Below are 18,769 nucleotides of genomic sequence, written 5' to 3'. Positions count from 1 at the left end.
CAAATACTTCTCATGTCCCCTCCTTGCTCGTCTTAGCTCTCTCTTTAGATCCTTCCTCGCTACCTTGTAACTATCATCGCCCCAACCGAAACTTCACACCTCATCTTCACATAGGCCTCCTTCTTCCTCTTAACAAGAGATTCCACTTCCTTGGTAAACCACGGTTCCCTCGCTCGACGCCTTCCTCCCTGTCTGACCGGTACATACTTATCAAGAACACGCAGTAGCTGATCCTTGAACAAGCCCCACTTATCCAGTGTGCCCAACACTTGCAGCCTACTTCTCCACCTTATCCCCCCCAAGTCACGTCTAATGGCATCATAATTGCCCTTCCCCCAGCTATAACTCTTGCCCTGCGGTGTATAATTATCCCTTTCTATCATTAACGTAAACGTCACCGAATTGTGGTCACTGTCCCCAAAGTGCTCTCCTACCTCCAAATCCAACACCTGGCCTGGTTCATTACCCAAAACCAAATCCAACGTGGCCTCGCCTCTTGTTGGCCTGTCAACATATTGTTTCAGGAAACCCTCCTGCACACACTGTACAAAAAACGATCCATCTATTGTACTCGAACTATATCTTTTCCAGTCAATATTTGGAAAGTTAAAGTCTCCCATAATAACTACCCTGTTACTTTCGCTCTTATCCAGAATCATCTTCGCCATCCTTTCCTCTACATCCCTAGAACTATTAGGAGGCCTATAAAAAAAACTCCCAACAGGGTGACCTCTCCTTTCCTGTTTCTAACTTCAGCCCATACTACCTCGGAAGAAGAGTCCCCATCTAGCATCCTCTCCGCCACCGTAATACTGCTCTTGACTATCAGCGCCACACCTCCCCCTCTTTTGCCTCCTTCTCTGAGCTTACTAAAACACCTAAACCCCGGAACCTGCAACATCCATTCCTGTCCCTGCTCTATCCATGTCTCCGAAATGGCCACAACATTGAAGTCCCAGGTACCAACCCATGCTGCCAGTTCCCCTACCTTGTTTCGTATACTCCTGGCATTGAAGTAGACACACTTCAAACCACCTACCTGAACACTGGCCCCCTCCTGCGAAGTCAAATCTGTGCTCCTGACCTCTATAGTCTCATTCTCCCTTACCCTAAAACCACAATCCAGGTTCCCATGCCCCTTCTGCATTAGTTTAAACCCCTCCAAAGAGCACTAACAAATCTCCCCCCCAGGATATTTGTGCCCCTCAGGTTCAGATGTAGACCATCCTGTCTGTAGAGGTCCCACCTTCCCCAGAAAGAGCCCCAGTTATCCAGAAATCTGAATCCCTCCCGCCTGCACCATCCCAGTAGCCACGTGTTTAAATGCTCTCTCCCTATTCCTCATCTCACTATCACGTGGCACGGGCAACAACCCAGAGATAACAACTCTGTTTGTTCTAGTTCTGAGCTTCCATCCTAGCTCCCTGAAAACCTGCCTGACATCCTTGTCCCCTTTCCTACCTATGTCGTTAGTGCCAATGTGGACCACGACTTGGGGCTGCTCCCCCTCCCCCCTAAGGACCCGGAAAACACGATCCGAGACATCACGTACCCTTGCACCTGGGAGGCAACATACCAAACGTGAGTCTCTCACGCTCCCACAAAATCTCCTATCTGTGCCCCTGACTATAGAGTCCCCAATTACTAATGCTCTGCTCCTCTCCCCCCTTCCCTTCTGAGCAACAGGGACAGACTCCGTACCATGGCTTACCCCTGGTAAGTCCCCCCCTCCCACAAGTATCCAAAGCGGTATACTTGTTTCTCAGTATTTTTCCCAGTCCCTCTTACAGTTACCCACCTATCTCCAATCTTTGGTGTAACTAATTCCCTGAAGCTGCTATCTATGACCCCTTCTGCCTCCCGAATGATCCGAAGTTCTTCCAACTCCAGCTCCAGTTCCCTAACTCGGTCTTGGAGGAGCTGGAGATGGCAGGACTTCCTGCAGGTAAAATCAGCAGGGACACTAACTGCATCCCTCACCTCAAACATCCTGCAGGAGGAACATTGCACTCCCTTCCCTGCCATACCTCTAACTTTCTACCAAGATCTGGCTAACAACTAAATTAAATTTTTTATAAAAAATAATAATAATATAATAAAATATGGTACTTACCTCAGACCAATGGGTTTTATTATTAGGTTAGAGGAGGAGGGCGGGTGGGAGATACTACACGTGTAGTGTCTCGGGTTTCCTCTCCACCAGAATTTATTGGTGAGGGTCTTCCCAGACGTCCGCGGGTCGACTTCCTGTTCCCGCCTAAAACACTAATTAAAAAAAAAATTCTCAGCTCCTGCAGAAATTGACTAACCAGCCAGCTCCACTCCCGCCAAAATCGACTGGCCTGCCCCTGCAAAGACAAGTGCTTTTAAAGGACAGACTTACCTCCCAGCAACCACTTCCGCACTGCTCCCGCTGAAACTGACTCACCAGCTGTTCTCCCGCCAAAATCGACTGGCCTGCCCCTGCAAGGGCAAGTGCTTTTAAAGGACAGACTTACCTCCCAGCAGCCACTTCCGCACTGCTCGCGCTGAAACTGACTCACCAGCTGTTCTCACGCCGAAATCGACTGCGGAACACCACTGGTCACAGCCCTCTCATTCGAAAAGCACCCTTCCATTACTACACTCTGCCTTCTATGACCTAGCCAGTTCTGTATCCACCTTGCCAGCTCACCCCTGATCCCGTGTGACTTCACCTTTTGTACTAGTCTACCATGAGGGACCTTGTCAAATATAGACAACATCCACTGCCCTACCTGCATCAATCATCTTTGTGACCTCCTCAAAAAACTCTTATCAAGTTAGTGAGACATGACTTCCCCTTCACAAACCATGCTGCCTCTCACTAATATGTCCATTTGCTTCCAAATGGGAATAGATCCTGTCTCGAAGAATTCTCTCCAGTAATTTCCCTACCACTGAAGTAAGGCTCTGTAGTTCCCTGGATTATCCTTGCTACCCTTCTTAAACAGAGGAACAACATTGGCTATTCTCCAGTCCTCCGGGACATCACCTAAAGACAGTGAGGATCCAAAGATTTCTGTCAAGGCCTCAGCAATTTCCTCTCCAGCCTCCTTCAGTATTCTGGGGTAGATCCCATCAGGCCCTGGGGACTTACCTACCTTAATATTTTTTAAACCGCCCAACACCTTGTCTTTTTGGATCTCAATGTGACCCAGGCTATCTACACACCCTTCTCCAGACTCAACATCTACCAATTCCTTCTCTTTGGTGAATACTGATGCAAAGTATTCATTTAGTACCTCGCCCATTTCCTCTGGCTCCACACATAGATTCCCTTGCCTATCCTTCAGTGAGCCAACCCTTTCCCTGGCTACCCTCTTGCTTTTTATGTACGTGTAAAAAGCCTTGGGATTTTCCTTAACCCTATTTGCCAATGACTTTTCGGGACCCCTTCTAGCCCTCCTGACTCCTTGCTTAAGTTTCTTCCTACTTTCCTTATATTCCACCCAGGCTTCGTCTTTTCCCAGCCTTTTAGTCCTGACAAATGCCTCCTTTTTCTTTTTGACGAGGCCTACAATATCTCTCGTTATCCAAGGTTCCCGAAAATTGCCGTATTTATCCTTCTTCCTCACAGGAACATGCCGGTCCTGAATTCCTTTCAACTGACACTTGAAAGCCTCCCACATGTCAGATGTTGATTTGCCCTCAAACACCCGCCCCCAATCTAGGTTCTTCAGTTCCCGCCTAATATTGTTGTAATTAGCCTTCCCCCAATTTAGCACATTCACCCTAGGACCACTCTTATCCTTGTCCACCAGTACTTTAAAACTTACTGAATTGTGCTTAATGAATTACTTACTAATGCAAACAAAGCTGGTAGGTAGAGCTAGTGAAGTGTTTGCATCACTACCGGAGGAGGTATCTGGGACGTATGAGGAGGTGAAAAAATCCATCTTAGGTGCATATGAACTAGTGCCTGAAGCCTACAGACAAAGCTTTAGAAACGTAAGGAAAGAATTTGGTCAAACAGACATGGAGTTTCAAAGGATCAAACAGAGTAATTTTGAAAGGTACATGAGGGCTTTGAAAATAGACAAAAATTATGAAGCTGTCATAGAAATTACACTTTTAGAGGAGTTTAAAAATTCAATTCCTGATGTAGTGAGAACCCATGTAGGGGAGCAGAAGGTTAAAACTGTGAGGTTAGCAGCAGAAATGAAAGGTGATTATGAATTAGTTCATAAATCAAAGCTTGGTTTCCGACATCAGTTTCAGCCTGTGAGGTATAGAAACTGGGGACATGAGAAATACTCAAGTGGTAGAGGTAAAGGAGATCTGATGGGAGATAATAGGGAGAGTGTACCTCAGACTAAAAAGGAAATCCAGGAGGGTGGAAGAGACATGAAAAGTTTCAAATGTTTTCACTGTAATAAACTAGGCCATGTAAAGCCACAGTGTTGGTGGTTGAAGAAAAGCACTGGGAAGGCTGATGTGGTAAAACAGGATGAGACAGTGGGGTTTGTTAAAGGAAAGCCCAAGTGAAGCGAAGGAGGTGCAAAAGATTGTACAGCTTGATCAAGAGGTGATTGACAAGAAGATGCCAGATTTCTTTAAAGTATTTACTTGAGGGTAAAGTTTACTCATGTGTACCAGAAGGAGCAGGTAAAGAAGTCACAATTTTAAGAGATACGGGCGCTAGTCAATCTTTAATGGTAAGAGATGAGGGGTTATGTAGTTTGGGAAGAATATTGCCAGAAAAGATGGTTATTTGTGGAATTCAAAGTGAGAAGATTAGTGTTCCATGATATAAGATAAGGTTGGAAAGTCCAATAAAGAGTGGTGAAGTGGTAGAAGAAGTAATAGAGAAATTATCTTGTCCAGGAATACAGTTTATTTGAGTAATGCTACAGCTGGATCGCAGGTGGGAGTGATGCCTACTGTGATTGACAAGCCAGTGGAAAATAAGACAACTGGAGTATTGAAGGACGAATATCCTGAGATTTTTCTGGACTGTGTAGCAACAAGATCGCAAAGTCACAGGTTAAGACAAGAATGCGGATGAAAAATGGGCAGAAGTTCATCAAGTAGTATTGCCGGTAGGGTATAGAAAGGAGGTGTAGCGAGTTGCACATGAGGTACCAATGGGAGGTCATTTGGGATAAGGAAAACTCAAGCTAAAATCCAAAAGCATTTTTATTGGCCTGGACTACATAAAGATGTAGTTAAATTTTGTCACACATGTCAAGTGATCGGGAAACTTCAAGTAGTGATAAAACCAGTGCCCTTAATATCCATTCCAGCATTTGAGGAACCTTTTACAAAGGTCTTAATTGATTGCGTAGGACGGCATTTTAAAACAAAATGTGGGAATCAATATATTTTGACTAGAATGGATGTGTCTACTAGGTTTCCAGAGGCCATTCCAGTATGTAACATTACAACTAAAAAGATTGTGGACGAGTTCCTTAAATTCTTTACTCGATATGGACTACCCACAGAAATACAATCGGATCAAGGATCAAATTTTACCTCGAGGTTATTCAAAGAAGTTATGGATAGCTTGGGAATAAAACAATTTAAATCAACTGTGTACCATCCAGAATCGAAGGGAGCATTAGAAAGGTAGCATCAGACATTAAAGACAATGTTGAGGGTGTATTGTCAAGATTATCCAGAGGATTGGGATAGTGATGAACCAAATCCAGATGATTTTGAATTTGATATTACTCAAATTAAATTGGAAAATGAGGATGTTCTTAAAAATTGGGCTACATTGTTGAGTTACCTTCCAGAGGAAAAAGGACTGACCTGAAAGAGTTATTGATATCACATGGGCAAGTTTGTGGAGATAAATTGGGAAGTACTAAAATGGCTATACATGATGCAGATGTGGGGAATGCTGTTCCAATTAAACAACAACCATACAGACTTAACCCTTTAAAATTGGCACAGGTTGACAAAGAGATTGAAAGTATGCTTAAAAATGGCATAATTGAAGTGTGTAGCAGCCAATGGAGCTCACCCATAGTGATGGTACTGAAACCAGATGGTACCCAACGGTTGTATGTGGACTATAGAAAGGTTAATGCAGTTACAAGAATGGACTCTTATCCTATACCACGTTTGGAGGATTGCATTGAGAAAGTGGGACAATCAACCTTTATTTCCAAACTGGATTTACTTAAAGGTTACTGGCAGGTACCTTTATCTGAAGGGACAAAGGAGATTTCAGCTTTTGTGACTCCAGATGGTATATACTAATTCAAAGTTATGCCATTTGGCATGAAAAATGCCCCAGCCACATTTTAACGGTTAACTAACACAGTTGTTTCAGGATTACCCAATTGTGCGGTATACATCGACGATCTGGTAATTTTCAGCCAGACATGGAAAGAACATTTAAATCATCTGATGGAGTTATTCGATCAACTTCAGGAGGCGGGTTTGGTGGTAAACCTATCCAAAAGTGCATTTGGAAAATCCCAAGTCACTTTCCTTGGCCACACAATCGGACGGGGTCAAATGGTCCCACGGGATGTGAAAACAAGTTATTGGGTGACCACCAGAAAGGGCAGGCAGTCAGTGCAGGAATCCCCTGTGGTTGTCCCCCTCTCGAACAGATATACCCCTTTGGATACTGTCGGGGGGGATAGCCTATCAGGGGAAAACAGCAGCAGCCAGAGCAGTGGCACCACGGCTGGCTCTGATGTTCAGAAGGGAGGGTCAAAGCGCAGAAGAGTAATAGTAATAGGGGACTCTATAGTCAGGGGCACAGATAGGCGCTTCTGTGGACGTGAAAGAGACTCCAGGATGGTATGTTGCCTCCCTGGTGCCAGGGTCCAGGATGTCTCCGAACGGGTAGAGGGAATCCTGAAGGGGGAGGGCAAACAGGCAGAGGTCGTTGTACATATTGGTACTAACGACATAGGCAGGAAGGGGCATGAGGTCCTGCAGCATGAGTTCAGGGAGCTAGGCAGAAAGTTAAAAGACAGGACCTCGAGGGTTGTAATCTCGGGATTACTCCCTGTGCCACGTGCCAGTGAGGCTAGAAATGGGAAGATAGAGCAGATAAACACGTGGCTAAACAGCTGGTGTAGGAGGGAGGGTTTCCGTTATCTGGACCACTGGGAGCTCTTCCGGGGCAGGTGTGACCTGTATAAGATGGACGGGTTGCATCTAAACCGGAGAGGCATAAATATCCTGGCCGCGAGGTTTGCTAGTGTCACACGGGAGGGTTTAAACTAGTATGGCAGGGGGGTGGGCACGGGAGCAATAGGTCAGAAGGTGAGAGCATTGAGGGAGAACTAGGGAATAGGGACAGTGTGGCTCTGAGGCAGAGCAGACGGGGAGAAGTTGCTGAACACAGCGGGTCTGGTGGCCTGAAGTGCATATGTTTTAATGCAAGGAGCGTTACGGGTAAGGCAGATGAACTTAAAGCTTGGATTACTACTTGGAACTACGATGTTGTTGCCATTACAGAGACCTGGTTGAGGGAAGGGCAGGATTGGCAGCTAAACGTTCCAGGATTTAGATGTTTCAGGCGGGATAGAGGGGGATGTAAAAGGGGAGGCGGAGTTGCGCTACTTGTTCGGGAGAATATCACAGCTATACTGCGAGAGGACACCTCAGAGGGCAGTGAGGCTATATGGGTAGAGATCAGGAATAAGAAGGGTGCAGTCACAATGTTGGGGGTATACTACAGGCCTCCCAACAGCCAGCGGGAGATAGAGGAGCAGATAGGTAGACAGATTTTGGAAAAGAGTAAAAACAACAGGGTTGTGGTGATGGGAGACTTCAACTTCCCCAATATTGACTGGGACTCACTTAGTGCCAGGGGCTTAGACGGGGCGGAGTTTGTAAGGAGCATCCAGGAGGGCTTCTTAAAACAATATGTAAACAGTCCAACTAGGGAAGGGGCAGTACTGGACCTGGTATTGGGGAATGAGCCCGGCCAGGTGGTAGATGTTTCAGTAGGGGAGCATTTCGGTAACAGTGACCACAATTCAGTAAGTTTTAAAGTACTGGTGGACAAGGATAAGAGTGGTCCGAGGATGAATGTGCTAAATTGGGGGAAGGCTAATTATAACAATATTAGGCGGGAACTGAAGAACATAGATTGGGGGCGGATATTTGAGGGCAAATCAACATCTGACATGTGGGAGGCTTTCAAGTGTCAGTTGAAAGGAATACAGGACCGGCATGTTCCTGTGAGGAAGAAAGATAAATACGGCAATTTTCGGGAACCTTGGATGACGAGTGATATTGTAGGCCTCGTCAAAAAGAAAAAGGAGGCATTTGTCAGGGCTAAAAGGCTGGGAACAGACGAAGCCTGTGTTGCATATAAGGAAAGTAGGAAGGAACTTAAGCAAGGAGTCAGGAGGGCTAGAAGGGGTCACGAAAAGTAATTGGCAAATAGGGTTAAGGAAATCCCAAGGCTTTTTCCACGTACATAAAAAGCAAGAGGGTAGCCAGGGAAAGGGTTGGCCCACTGAAGGATAGGCAAGGGAATCTATGTGTGGAGCCAGAGGAAATGGGCGAGGTACTAAATGAATACTTTGCATCAGTATTCACCAAAGAGAAGGAATTGGTAGATGTTGAGTCTGGAGAAGGGGGTGTAGATAGCCTGGGTCACATTGTGATCCAAAAGGACGAGGTGTTGGGTGTCTTAAAAAATATTAAAGTAGATAAGTCCCCAGGGCCTGATGGGATCTACCCCAGAATACTGAAGGAGGCTGGAGAGGAAATTGCTGAGGCCTTGACAGAAATCTTTGGATCCTCGCTGTCTTCAGGGGATGTCCCGGAGGACTGGAGAATAGCCAACGTTGTTCCTCTGTTTAAGAAGGGTAGCAAGGATAATCCCGGGAACTACAGGCCGGTGAGCCTTACTTCAGTGGTAGGGAAATTACTGGAGAGAATTCTTCGAGACAGGATCTACTCCCATTTGGAAGCAAATGGACGTATTAGTGAGAGGCAGCACGGTTTTGTGAAGGGGAGGTCGTGTCTCACTAACTTGATAGAGTTTTTCGAGGAGGTCACTAAGATGATTGATGCAGGTAGGGCAGTAGATGTTGTCTATATGGACTTCAGTAAGGCCTTTGACAAGGTCCCTCATGGTAGACTAGTACAAAAGGTGAAGTCACACGGGATCAGGGGTGAACTGGCAAGGTGGATACAGAACTGGCTAGGCCATAGAAGGCAGAGGGTAGCAATGGAGGGATGCTTTTCTAATTGGAGGGCTGTGACCAGTGGTGTTCCACAGGGATCAGTGCTGGGACCTTTGCTCTTTGTAGTATATATAAATGATTTGGAGGAAAATGTAACTGGTCTGATTAGTAAGTTTGCAGACGATACAAAGGTTGGTGGAATTGCGGATAGTGATGAGGACTGTCTGAGGATACAGCAGGATTTAGATTGTCTGGAGACTTGGGCGGAGAGATGGCAGATGGAGTTTAATCCGGACAAATGTGAGGTAATGCATTTTGGAAGGTCTAATGCAGGTAGGGAATATACAGTGAATGGTAGAACCCTCAAGAGTATTGAAAGTCAAAGAGATCTAGGAGTACAGGTCCACAGGTCATTGAAAGGGGCAACACAGGTGGAGAAGGTAGTCAAGAAGGCATACGGCATGCTTGCCTTCATTGGCCGGGGCATTGAGTATAAGAATTGGCAAGTCATGTTGCAGCTGTATAGAACCTTAGTTAGGCCACACTTGGAGTATAGTGTTCAATTCTGGTCGCCACACTACCAGAAGGATGTGGAGGCTTTAGAGAGGGTGCAGAAGAGATTTACCAGAATGTTGCCTGGTATGGAGGGCATAAGCTATGAGGAGCGATTGAATAAACTCGGTTTGTTCTCACTGGAACGAAGGAGGTTGAGGGGCGACCTGATAGAGGTATACAAAATTATGAGGGGCATAGACAGAGTGGATAGTCAGAGGCTTTTCCCCAGGGTAGAGGGGTCAATTACTAGGGGGCATAGGTTTAAGGTGAGAGGGGCAAGGTTTAGAGTAGATGTACGAGGCAAGTTTTTTACGCAGAGGGTAGTGGGTACCTGGAACTCGCTACCGGAGGAGGTAGTGGAAGCAGGGACGATAGGGACATTTAAGGGGCATCTTGACAAATATATGAATAGGATGGGAATAGAAGGATACGGACCCAGGAAGTGTAGAAGATTGTAGTTTAGTCGGGCAGTATGGTCGGCACGGGCTTGGAGGGCCGAAGGGCCTGTTCCTGTGCTGTACATTTCTTTGTTCTTTGTTTGTTTGTACTGTAGATCTCTATTGCACCACACCTGTAAAGTACGCCCCTGTGTTCCCCACAACCACAATCTATTAAAAGTTATGGGTCAGGTGACCTCCATGATACACTTTAGGGTTCTCTAAACTCTGGCCCATAACACAGACGTCTTGTAGATCCAAAACCTCCCACAACTTGCATGCCACACATATCACAAGCTTTCTCAGAGATCCCGCCTACTTTTCTGATCAAGATGATGCAAACTGTTGAGGCTCTGCTGTCACAACCAATTATCTAAGAGCCTCTCTCTCTCTGGTTTGAGGAGGAGGGAAGGATGGAAACACTACAGCAATGTAATGTTTGGGTTTACCGCTCTTTGACACTGGGTCCTCCATGATCCCTTCTTAGTTGTGGTTAGCTAAGTGAGTTCTCCCAGAATCCTCCTCAGCCACTTCTCACTACCGCCCTCTGTTGGATGTCCTTCCTCATGTTGAGCACTGGGTCCTTTTCCATAATCCCCTTCTCAGTTCCGTTGAATGAGCCGACTTCTCCCAGAATCCTCTTCAGTCATTTCTCACTACCGCCTTTTGTTGGATATTGTCTGTAATGGAGTGTAATTGAATGTAATACAGGATATTATCTGTAATGGAGTGAAATACAATCTAATGCAGGATATTATCTGTAATGGAGTGAAATACAATCTAATGCAGGATATTGTCTGTAATGCAGTGAAATACAATTTAATGCTGGAGAGTGTCAGTAATGGAGTGTTTAGTAATTTGAGGAAGCCAACGGTAAATGAACAAACGTTTATTTATCGATATACAGTGTTCGGCTCAAGGCAGCATTTCGCTCTCAGTACAGTCCTTGCTCGGAGAAATAACCACCAGCCCTGCTTTGGGCCAGCTATTATATCGGTTCGTGATGAACACCAGCAGGGTGGGTCCGCCCCTATCTGGGAAACTCGTATTCCACGGGACTGACGGGAAGATCAACACCGGTTTCCCTATGGTCCTCATGGGGGCTTTTAACACCCCTCTCCCCCAAAATTCTCCATTCAGCCGCCAATGATGGGTCTGCTTCTGCTCTGCTTTGCCGGTGGCTGTGCTTCCGCCTGTGGAGGCTTTGATTTGGGAGGAGTGTATTGGTTTGCTGACTGCCGTTTCCTGGCTGATCTCCAAAGAATTACCTCCAGGATTTCAGCCCCAGACATGACGTTATCCCCTGCAAAGGACATGTCTGCATTCATCTTGGATCCGGAGTCATCCTCCTCCTGTTGGACTGGGTGTTGCTACCTGGACGGCTGGGCCCCAGGTCTAGGGATGGTACCTCGCATGGAGGAGATGCCAATACCACCAGTTTAGCATTCTTCAGGTGGTCCAAAACATCCACTGGTTCACCCTTGTCCACTCTGCTGGTCACATCCTAAACAAATTTCAGAAGATTTGTCAAGCATGTGAATCCATGCTGACTTGGACCAATCCTGTCCCCCGCTTTCCAAATGATCAGTTATTTCATCCTTCATAATTGACTCCAGCATTTTCAACCACCATTGATGTCAGGCTAACTGGTCTGTAATTCCCTGTTTTCTCTCGCCTTCCTTTGTTAAAAGTGGGGTTACATTTGCTACCCTCCAATTCATTGTAACTCTTTCATAGTCTATTGAATGCTGGAGAATGATCACCAATGCGTCCACTATTTCTAGCGCCACTTCCTTAAGCACTCTGGGATGAAGAGCATCAGGATCTGGGGACTTATCGGGTTTTAATCCCATCAATTTCCACAATACAATTTCCTGATCAATAAGGATTTCCTTCAGTTCCTCAGTTAGTAAACAACTATCCTTTTCAGGCACCAAATTTGCACTTGGATTCAGTTTTATCAAGTTGTAAACATGTTTTGAAAGTTGGGAAGTTGTTGTTGAGCTTTCCAAACTGGATGGTCGAGTTCCCTGACTGTTTCCCTTCTTTCTTTGCAGCTCTTTGTCCTGTGCCATGGAATGTTGCAATGCGCCCAGCTCCTGTACAGTGCCTATTTCAAAAGCAGCATCACCACGATTGAGAAACAATTTGGGCTCTCCAGTTTATCATCAGGCTTCATCTCCAGCTTGCATGAGGTATTGTAGCAGAAATGAGCTGCAGTTTAGGTCTGGACAGACGGTCGTGTGGATGCTTCACTCAGAATACAGCAAATCCTGTGGGATTTGCAAAAGAGCAAATGTGATTTGAGAAAAACATTTTCACACAGCGAGTGTTTTGGGTCTGGTATGCACAGCCTAGAAGTGTGCTGGAGGCAGGTTCAATCGAGGCATTCAAGAGGGCATTTGATTACAATTTGAATAGAACCAATGTGCAGGGGCACGGGGGAAAGGCAGGAGAATGGCACTAAGTCATGGTGCACGTTTGGAGAGTCATTGTTGACATGATGGGCCGAATGTAATAATGTAACAATTGTGCATTTCTGTGATTTGCTCAAGGTTTAAAGATCATGAGAGGACTGGACAGTCGGTAGGAAGAAGCTGTTTCCATTGGTGGAAGGATTGAGATCCAGACGGCCCAGATTTAAGGGGCGGGATTCTCCGACCCCCCGCCGGGTCGGAGAATCGCCGGGGGCTGGCGTGAATCCCGCCCCTGCCGGTTGCCGAATTCTCCGGCGAGAATCAAACCACCTCTCTTACCGGCTGGACATGGCGGCGCGGGCGGGCTCCGAGGTCCTGGGGGGCGCGCGGGGTGATCTGGCCCTAGGGGGTGCCCCCACGGTGGCCTGGCGGCGGACATCGTGCCGATTGCGGAGAATCCCGTCCAAGATGTTTGACAAAAGAAGCAATAGTTACATAGAACCATAAAATCCCTTTCATGCACCAACATAAGGGAGAGGAAGGAAGGGTGTGTGTGGTAGGGAGTGAGGGGAAAACAGTGTGGTGGGGACGAGGTTTATGGAGGCAGAAATAAAAAGCACCCTCAATTATAATGTGACAGATTCGAGGAGTCCCCCACGAGGTGACACAGTGTCAGCCACGAGTGAGCCTCCGCTCCTGACATTGTGCAGTTGACAGCCTTTGGGCCCGGGTCCTCCATCACACTCAGTGCCACCAGGATCACCGACAGACGGGATCTCCTCAGGCTCCTCCTGGGATCTCGGGCCAGAGGGAGGCAGTGGTGGCAGGGGTGCCTGAAGACAGTGGTTTGGACAGAGGGTCTTCCAAACCATAACACGCTAAGAACCCAAGAAGCAGGGGGTAATCGCTGCCACCCTCCCCATATACATCGAACAAATCCAGGGTGCTAATTTGCACTGGGCAGAATGGCCCCCCTAGGGTCCCGTACGGCCCCAAAGCACCCTGCTTGGGGGCAGCGACAGCTTCTGGGTTTTCCCCCCTTGCCTCTTTTCTTTCGCGGACTGGGCGTGACATCGATGGGAATTAAACTGGAGTGGCGCCATTTGCGGGGGAGAGGGTCACACACTGGGGAGACCTCGATCTCTGGACCTCGATCTGCCCCTCCGGGCTGACTCCTTGTCCCTCAATGCCCCTCCCCCAATTTGCGGCTGGGACAGACCACCCTCTGGTTTGAACAAAGACCTGGCACCGGAAGGAGAAAATATGTTTGAAGGTGGGGTCTCTGAGGCCGCACGAGAGCAGTACCACCCTAAACCGTACGTCCCACAGTAGATGGAGGTGGGGGTGGTGGAGCTCAGTGGAAATAAAGGGCGGGACAATAGAGAGTATAACTCTCTCGGTAATGGCTGCCAGGTAGATCCCGCAAACAGTGACCCCCCTTTCCCTGGGCGAGGTGAACCCCCGTTCGGCTCTCAGAAAGAAGACAGCCTTGCCATACACCTTCGAGGCTGCAACTATAGCTGAAGGGCCGACAACTTCGGCCATAGCACAGACGTCCGGTCTCGATTGACATGGTGGGGTGAGTGTAAAATTTCACCCCGAGTTTTTGTGTCAAGAGACAAAATGGTGACTGATCCTTGGGACCATTGGGGAAGGTGGAGACCACCACTCCCACATAGGTGGCTTTAGGGGGCCCCGCCACCAGCGTTGCCGCTATCCCACTCGGTGGTGGACGATAGGGGAGAAGGGGGAGGGAGAGAGTAATTAAAGGGGGGTAGGGAAAGGCGGGGGAGGGAAAGACGGGGGCCGGGGGGGCGGGGAAGAAGACACTGGAGGATGGGGCACAGAGGGATGGACTGGTGACCCAAGTGCAGGGGAGGGAGAAGCAGCAAGGTGGGGCACAAAAGGACAGGACGGTGCTCCAAGAACAACGGGGAAAGTTTACCGGACTGGTCTCCCAAAAGGTCTTCGGCAGGTGGGTGGGGACAGGGTCTTCAGCCCAGCAGGGGCTCAGCAATACAGTCCACGGATGTTATCCCATCTAGATGCACCAACCTTCCTCTCCTCTTCGTCCCCTTCCAAGTATTGCAGCAACCTACTGTTTGCTGGGAGGCCTCAGGTCATAGAGCCCTGATGAAACAAGCAACAAACAGTCCCGGCCCCTCCTCCCTTCCTTTTCCTGCAGGCTATGGAAATGCAGGGAGGCAGGCAGGTAGTGTGTAATTCCAGTCAAAGGCTGGAACTCAGGCCAGTCCAAACCTTCACCTGTGGAGATTTCTTTCCCTCTCTTGCAGCTTCCCGTAGCAGTCACTCAGCTTCAAATAAAACAGGCAGCAGCAAATCTCTCCTTTTATCCGGGGCAGCACGGTAGCACAGTGGTTAGCATAGTTGCTTCACAGCTCCAGGGCCCAGGTTTGATTCCAGGCTTGGGCACTGTCTGTGCGGAGTCTGCACGTTCTTCCCATGTCTGCGGGATTTCCTCCGGGTGCTCCGGTTTCCTTCCACAGTCCAAAGATGTGTAGGTTAGGTGGATTGGCCATGCTAAATTGTCCCTTAGTGTCCAAAAAGGTTAGGTGGTGTTACTGGGTTACAGGGATAGGGTGGAGGTGTGGGCTTGGGTAGGGTGCTCTTCCAAGGGCCCGTGCAGACCCGATGGGCTGAATGGCCTCCTTCTGCACTGTAGATTCTATGATTCCAAGCTGCATGGAACAGCAGCTTGAAAAGTTCAAAAAACACTGTTCAGGAGCTCACAGGACATTGTCCTCTTGGGGAGTATGAGCTCCCATACTCCCATACTTAGGTGTGGGGGGGGGGGCGGGGGGGGGGGGGGGGGGGCGGGGGGGGGGGGGCGGCGGGGGGGGGGGGGGGGGGCGGGGGGGGGGGCGGGGGTGGGTGGGCGGGGGGGGCGGGGGGGGGTGGGCGGGGGTGGGCGGGGGGGGGGGTGGGCGGGGGGGTGGAATCATGTGCAGTTGCAGCTGGAAATAGAGCTGGCTTTGTGGTACCAGCTAGTGAAAGAAGCAGTTGTGAACTACTGCTGCTGTGCACATATCATTGGAAATAAATTTACATTATGTTTGACTCTACAAGCTCGTGTTTGATTCTTCATGGCCCTCATAAAAAAAGAGGAAATTAATGCAATAGCGAGGAAGGATATTAGCTTTTACAATGTAGAATATGTATGCGTAGAGCTGAGAAACACCAAGGAGCAAAAAACATTCATGAGCACCGTATTTTGACTCCCAAACTGCAGTGGTGAGGTTGAGAATGGCATTAAACAGGAAATGAGAGACGCATGCAATAAAGGAACATTTGTAATTATGGGTGATTTTAATCTGCATATAGATTTGGATAATCACATGAGCTGAGCCACATAAAAATATAGAAAAAATAGGAGCAGGGGGAGGCCATTCAGCCCTTCGAGTTTGCTCCGCCATTCATTATGATCATGGCTGACTATACAACTCAACAGCCTAATCCCGCTTTCCTTCACACCCTTTGATACCCTTTGCCTTGAGTGCTATGTCTAACTGCTTCTTGAAACCATACAATGTTTTGGACTCAACTACTTACTGTAGTAACGAATTCCACAGGCTCATCACTCTGAGTGAAGAGATTTCTCCCCATTTCTGTCCTAAATGGTTTACCCTGTATGCTCAGGCCGTGACCCCTGGTGCTGGACACGCCTACCATCAGGAACACCCTTCCTACATCTACTCTGTCCAGTCCTGTTAGAATTTTGTGGTCTCTGAGATTCTCCCCTTCAATCTTCTGAACTCCAGCTAATACAATCCTAACCGATTCAATCTCTCCTCGTACGTCAGTCCTGCCTTCCCAGTAATCAGTCTGATAAACCTTTGCTGCACTCCCTCTATAGCTAGAACATCCTTCCTCGTGATAAGAAGGCCAAAACTGCACACAATATTCCAGGTGTGGCCTCACCAATGCCAATGCCCTGGATAATTTCAGCAAGACATCCCTACTCCTGTGCTCGAATACTCTCGCAATGAAGGCCAACATACCGTTTGCCTTCTTTACCATCTGTTGCACCTGCAAGCTTACCTTCAGTGACTGGTGTACGAGGAACCCAGGTCAGGTTACATGTTCCCCTCTCGTAATTTATGGCCATTTAGATAATAGTCTGCCTTCTTGTTTTTGCCACCAAAGTAGCACCACAGCGCCAGGGACCCGGGTTTGATTCCCGGCTTGGGTCACTGTCTGTGAGGAGTCTGCACATTCTCCCTGTGTGTGCGTGGGTTTCCTCCGGGTGCTCCGGTTTCCTCCCACAAGTCCCGAAAGACGTGCTGTTAGGTGAATTGGAAATTCTGAATTCTCCCTCAGTGAACCCAAGCAGGCGCTGGAATGTGGCGACCAGAGACTTTTCACAGTCACTTCATTGCAGTGTTAATGTAAGCCTACTTCTGACACCAATAAAGATTATTATTATAACTTGGTGTCATCTAAACATTTGGAGATCAGGAGGAGGAATTTGTGGAGTGTATATGGGATGGTTTTCTGGACCAATATGTTGGGGACCCAACTAGAGAGCAGGCCATCCTTGACTGGGTACAGTGCAATAAGAACATAATCATTGGCAATCAAGTGTGTGAGACCCATTGGGGATGAGCAATCATAAAATGATAGAATTTTTCATCAGATGGAGAGTGAAGTAGTCTAGGGTCCTGAATCTTAATAAAGGAAACTACGATGATATGAGGTGTGTGTTGGTCTGCTCGATTGGGGAATGTTACTTAAAGGGATGACAATGGACAGACAATGGCAAACATTGAAGCAGTGCATGGGGGAACTGCAATAATTGTTCAATAACGTCTGGCTGAAAAGTAAAATAGGAAAGGTGGGCAATCCATGGATGACGAGGGAAATTAGAGATAGTATTCGATCCAAGGACAAAGAACAATACAGCACAGGAACAGGCCGTTCGGCATTCCAAACCTGTACCGGTCATAATACCAACCTTTGCCAAAACCCTCAGCACTTCCTTGTGCCGTATCCCTCTATACCCATCCTATCCATGTGCTTGTCAAGATGCCTTTTGAACACCGTTAATGTATCTGCTTCCACAACCTTCCTTGGCAATGCATTCCAGGCACTCACCACCCTCTGCATAAAACACCTGCCTCGCACATCTCCTCTAAACTTTGCCCCACGGACCTTAAATCTATGCCCCCTGGTGACTGACCCCTCCACCTTGGGAAAGAGTGCCAGCCCATCCACTCTATCCATGTCTGATGTTGATTTACCATCCAACAGTTGCACCCAATCCAATTTCTTCAATCCTGTCTAATGTTATCGTAATTTGCCTTTCCCCAGATTAGCACCTTAATGCAAAGGTTGCCCTCATCCCTATCCAAAAGTACTCTAAAACTTATGGAATTGTGGTCACTACTCCCAAATGATCCCCTACTGAAACCTCAACCACCTGTCCACGCTCATTCCTCAATACCAGATCCAGTACTGCCCCTTCCCTAGTTGGACTATCTACATATTGCATTAAGAAGCCTTCCTGGATACACCTTACAAACTCTGCCCTATCCAAGCCCCTTGCACTACAACTCTGTTACTTTTGCACCTATCCGAAATCTCTCTACCTATCTCCTCCTCTATCTCTCGCTGGCAGTTGGGAGGCCTGTAATAAACGCCCAACATTGTGATTGCCTCCTTCCTGTTCCAAAACTCTACCCAGATTGCCTCATTGTATGACCCCTCTGAGGTGTCTTCCTGCAGTATGGCTATAATATTCTCCTTAACCAGTAATGCTACTCCCCCACCCCTTTTACAGCCCCCTCTACCTACCCTGAAGCATCTACGTCCAGCTGCCAATCCTGCCCTTTCTTTAACCACGTTTCTGTGCTAGCCACAACATCAAAATTCCAAGTACTAGTAAGTGCTCTTAAGTTCAACTGCCTTATCTGCTTTACTTCTGGCATTGAAACAAATACACTTCAAACCACTGCGTTTGAGCAGAGAGGGTGATGTTGTTCTCTTATTTTTGTTCTCTATTTCCCCTACAGGTATTACACCTTCTAAGCTAGGGCTCTGGTCCCCACCCCCTTTCCATACTAGTTTACATCCTCCCGAGTGACTCTAGCAAATCTCCCAGCCAGGATATCGGTGCCCCTTCAGTTTAGTTGCAACCCATCTTTATTGTACAGGTCACACCTGCCCTGGAAGAGATCTCAGTGGTCCAGAAATCTGAAACCCTCCCTCCTGCAGC

General features: G+C 47.7%; 1 protein-coding gene across 4 annotated transcripts in view; it reads left to right on the top strand.

The window, feature by feature from the left end:
• LOC140390088 (solute carrier organic anion transporter family member 2A1-like) overlaps positions 1–18,769 on the top strand; it is a 626,095-nt gene that overhangs the window by 27,939 nt on the left and 579,387 nt on the right. For all 4 annotated transcript variants that reach the window (XM_072474991.1, XM_072474992.1, XM_072474989.1 and 1 more), the window contains exon 2: positions 12,178–12,315. In XM_072474991.1, the coding sequence (XP_072331092.1) occupies positions 12,178–12,315 (138 nt within the window). The remainder of the gene's footprint in view (positions 1–12,177; positions 12,316–18,769) is intronic.

Source organism: Scyliorhinus torazame, chromosome 14 (genome assembly GCF_047496885.1).
Source record: "Scyliorhinus torazame isolate Kashiwa2021f chromosome 14, sScyTor2.1, whole genome shotgun sequence".
In the NCBI taxonomy this organism is placed as follows: Eukaryota; Metazoa; Chordata; class Chondrichthyes; order Carcharhiniformes; family Scyliorhinidae; genus Scyliorhinus; species Scyliorhinus torazame.
This window is presented reverse-complemented; position numbering and strand designations above follow the sequence as displayed.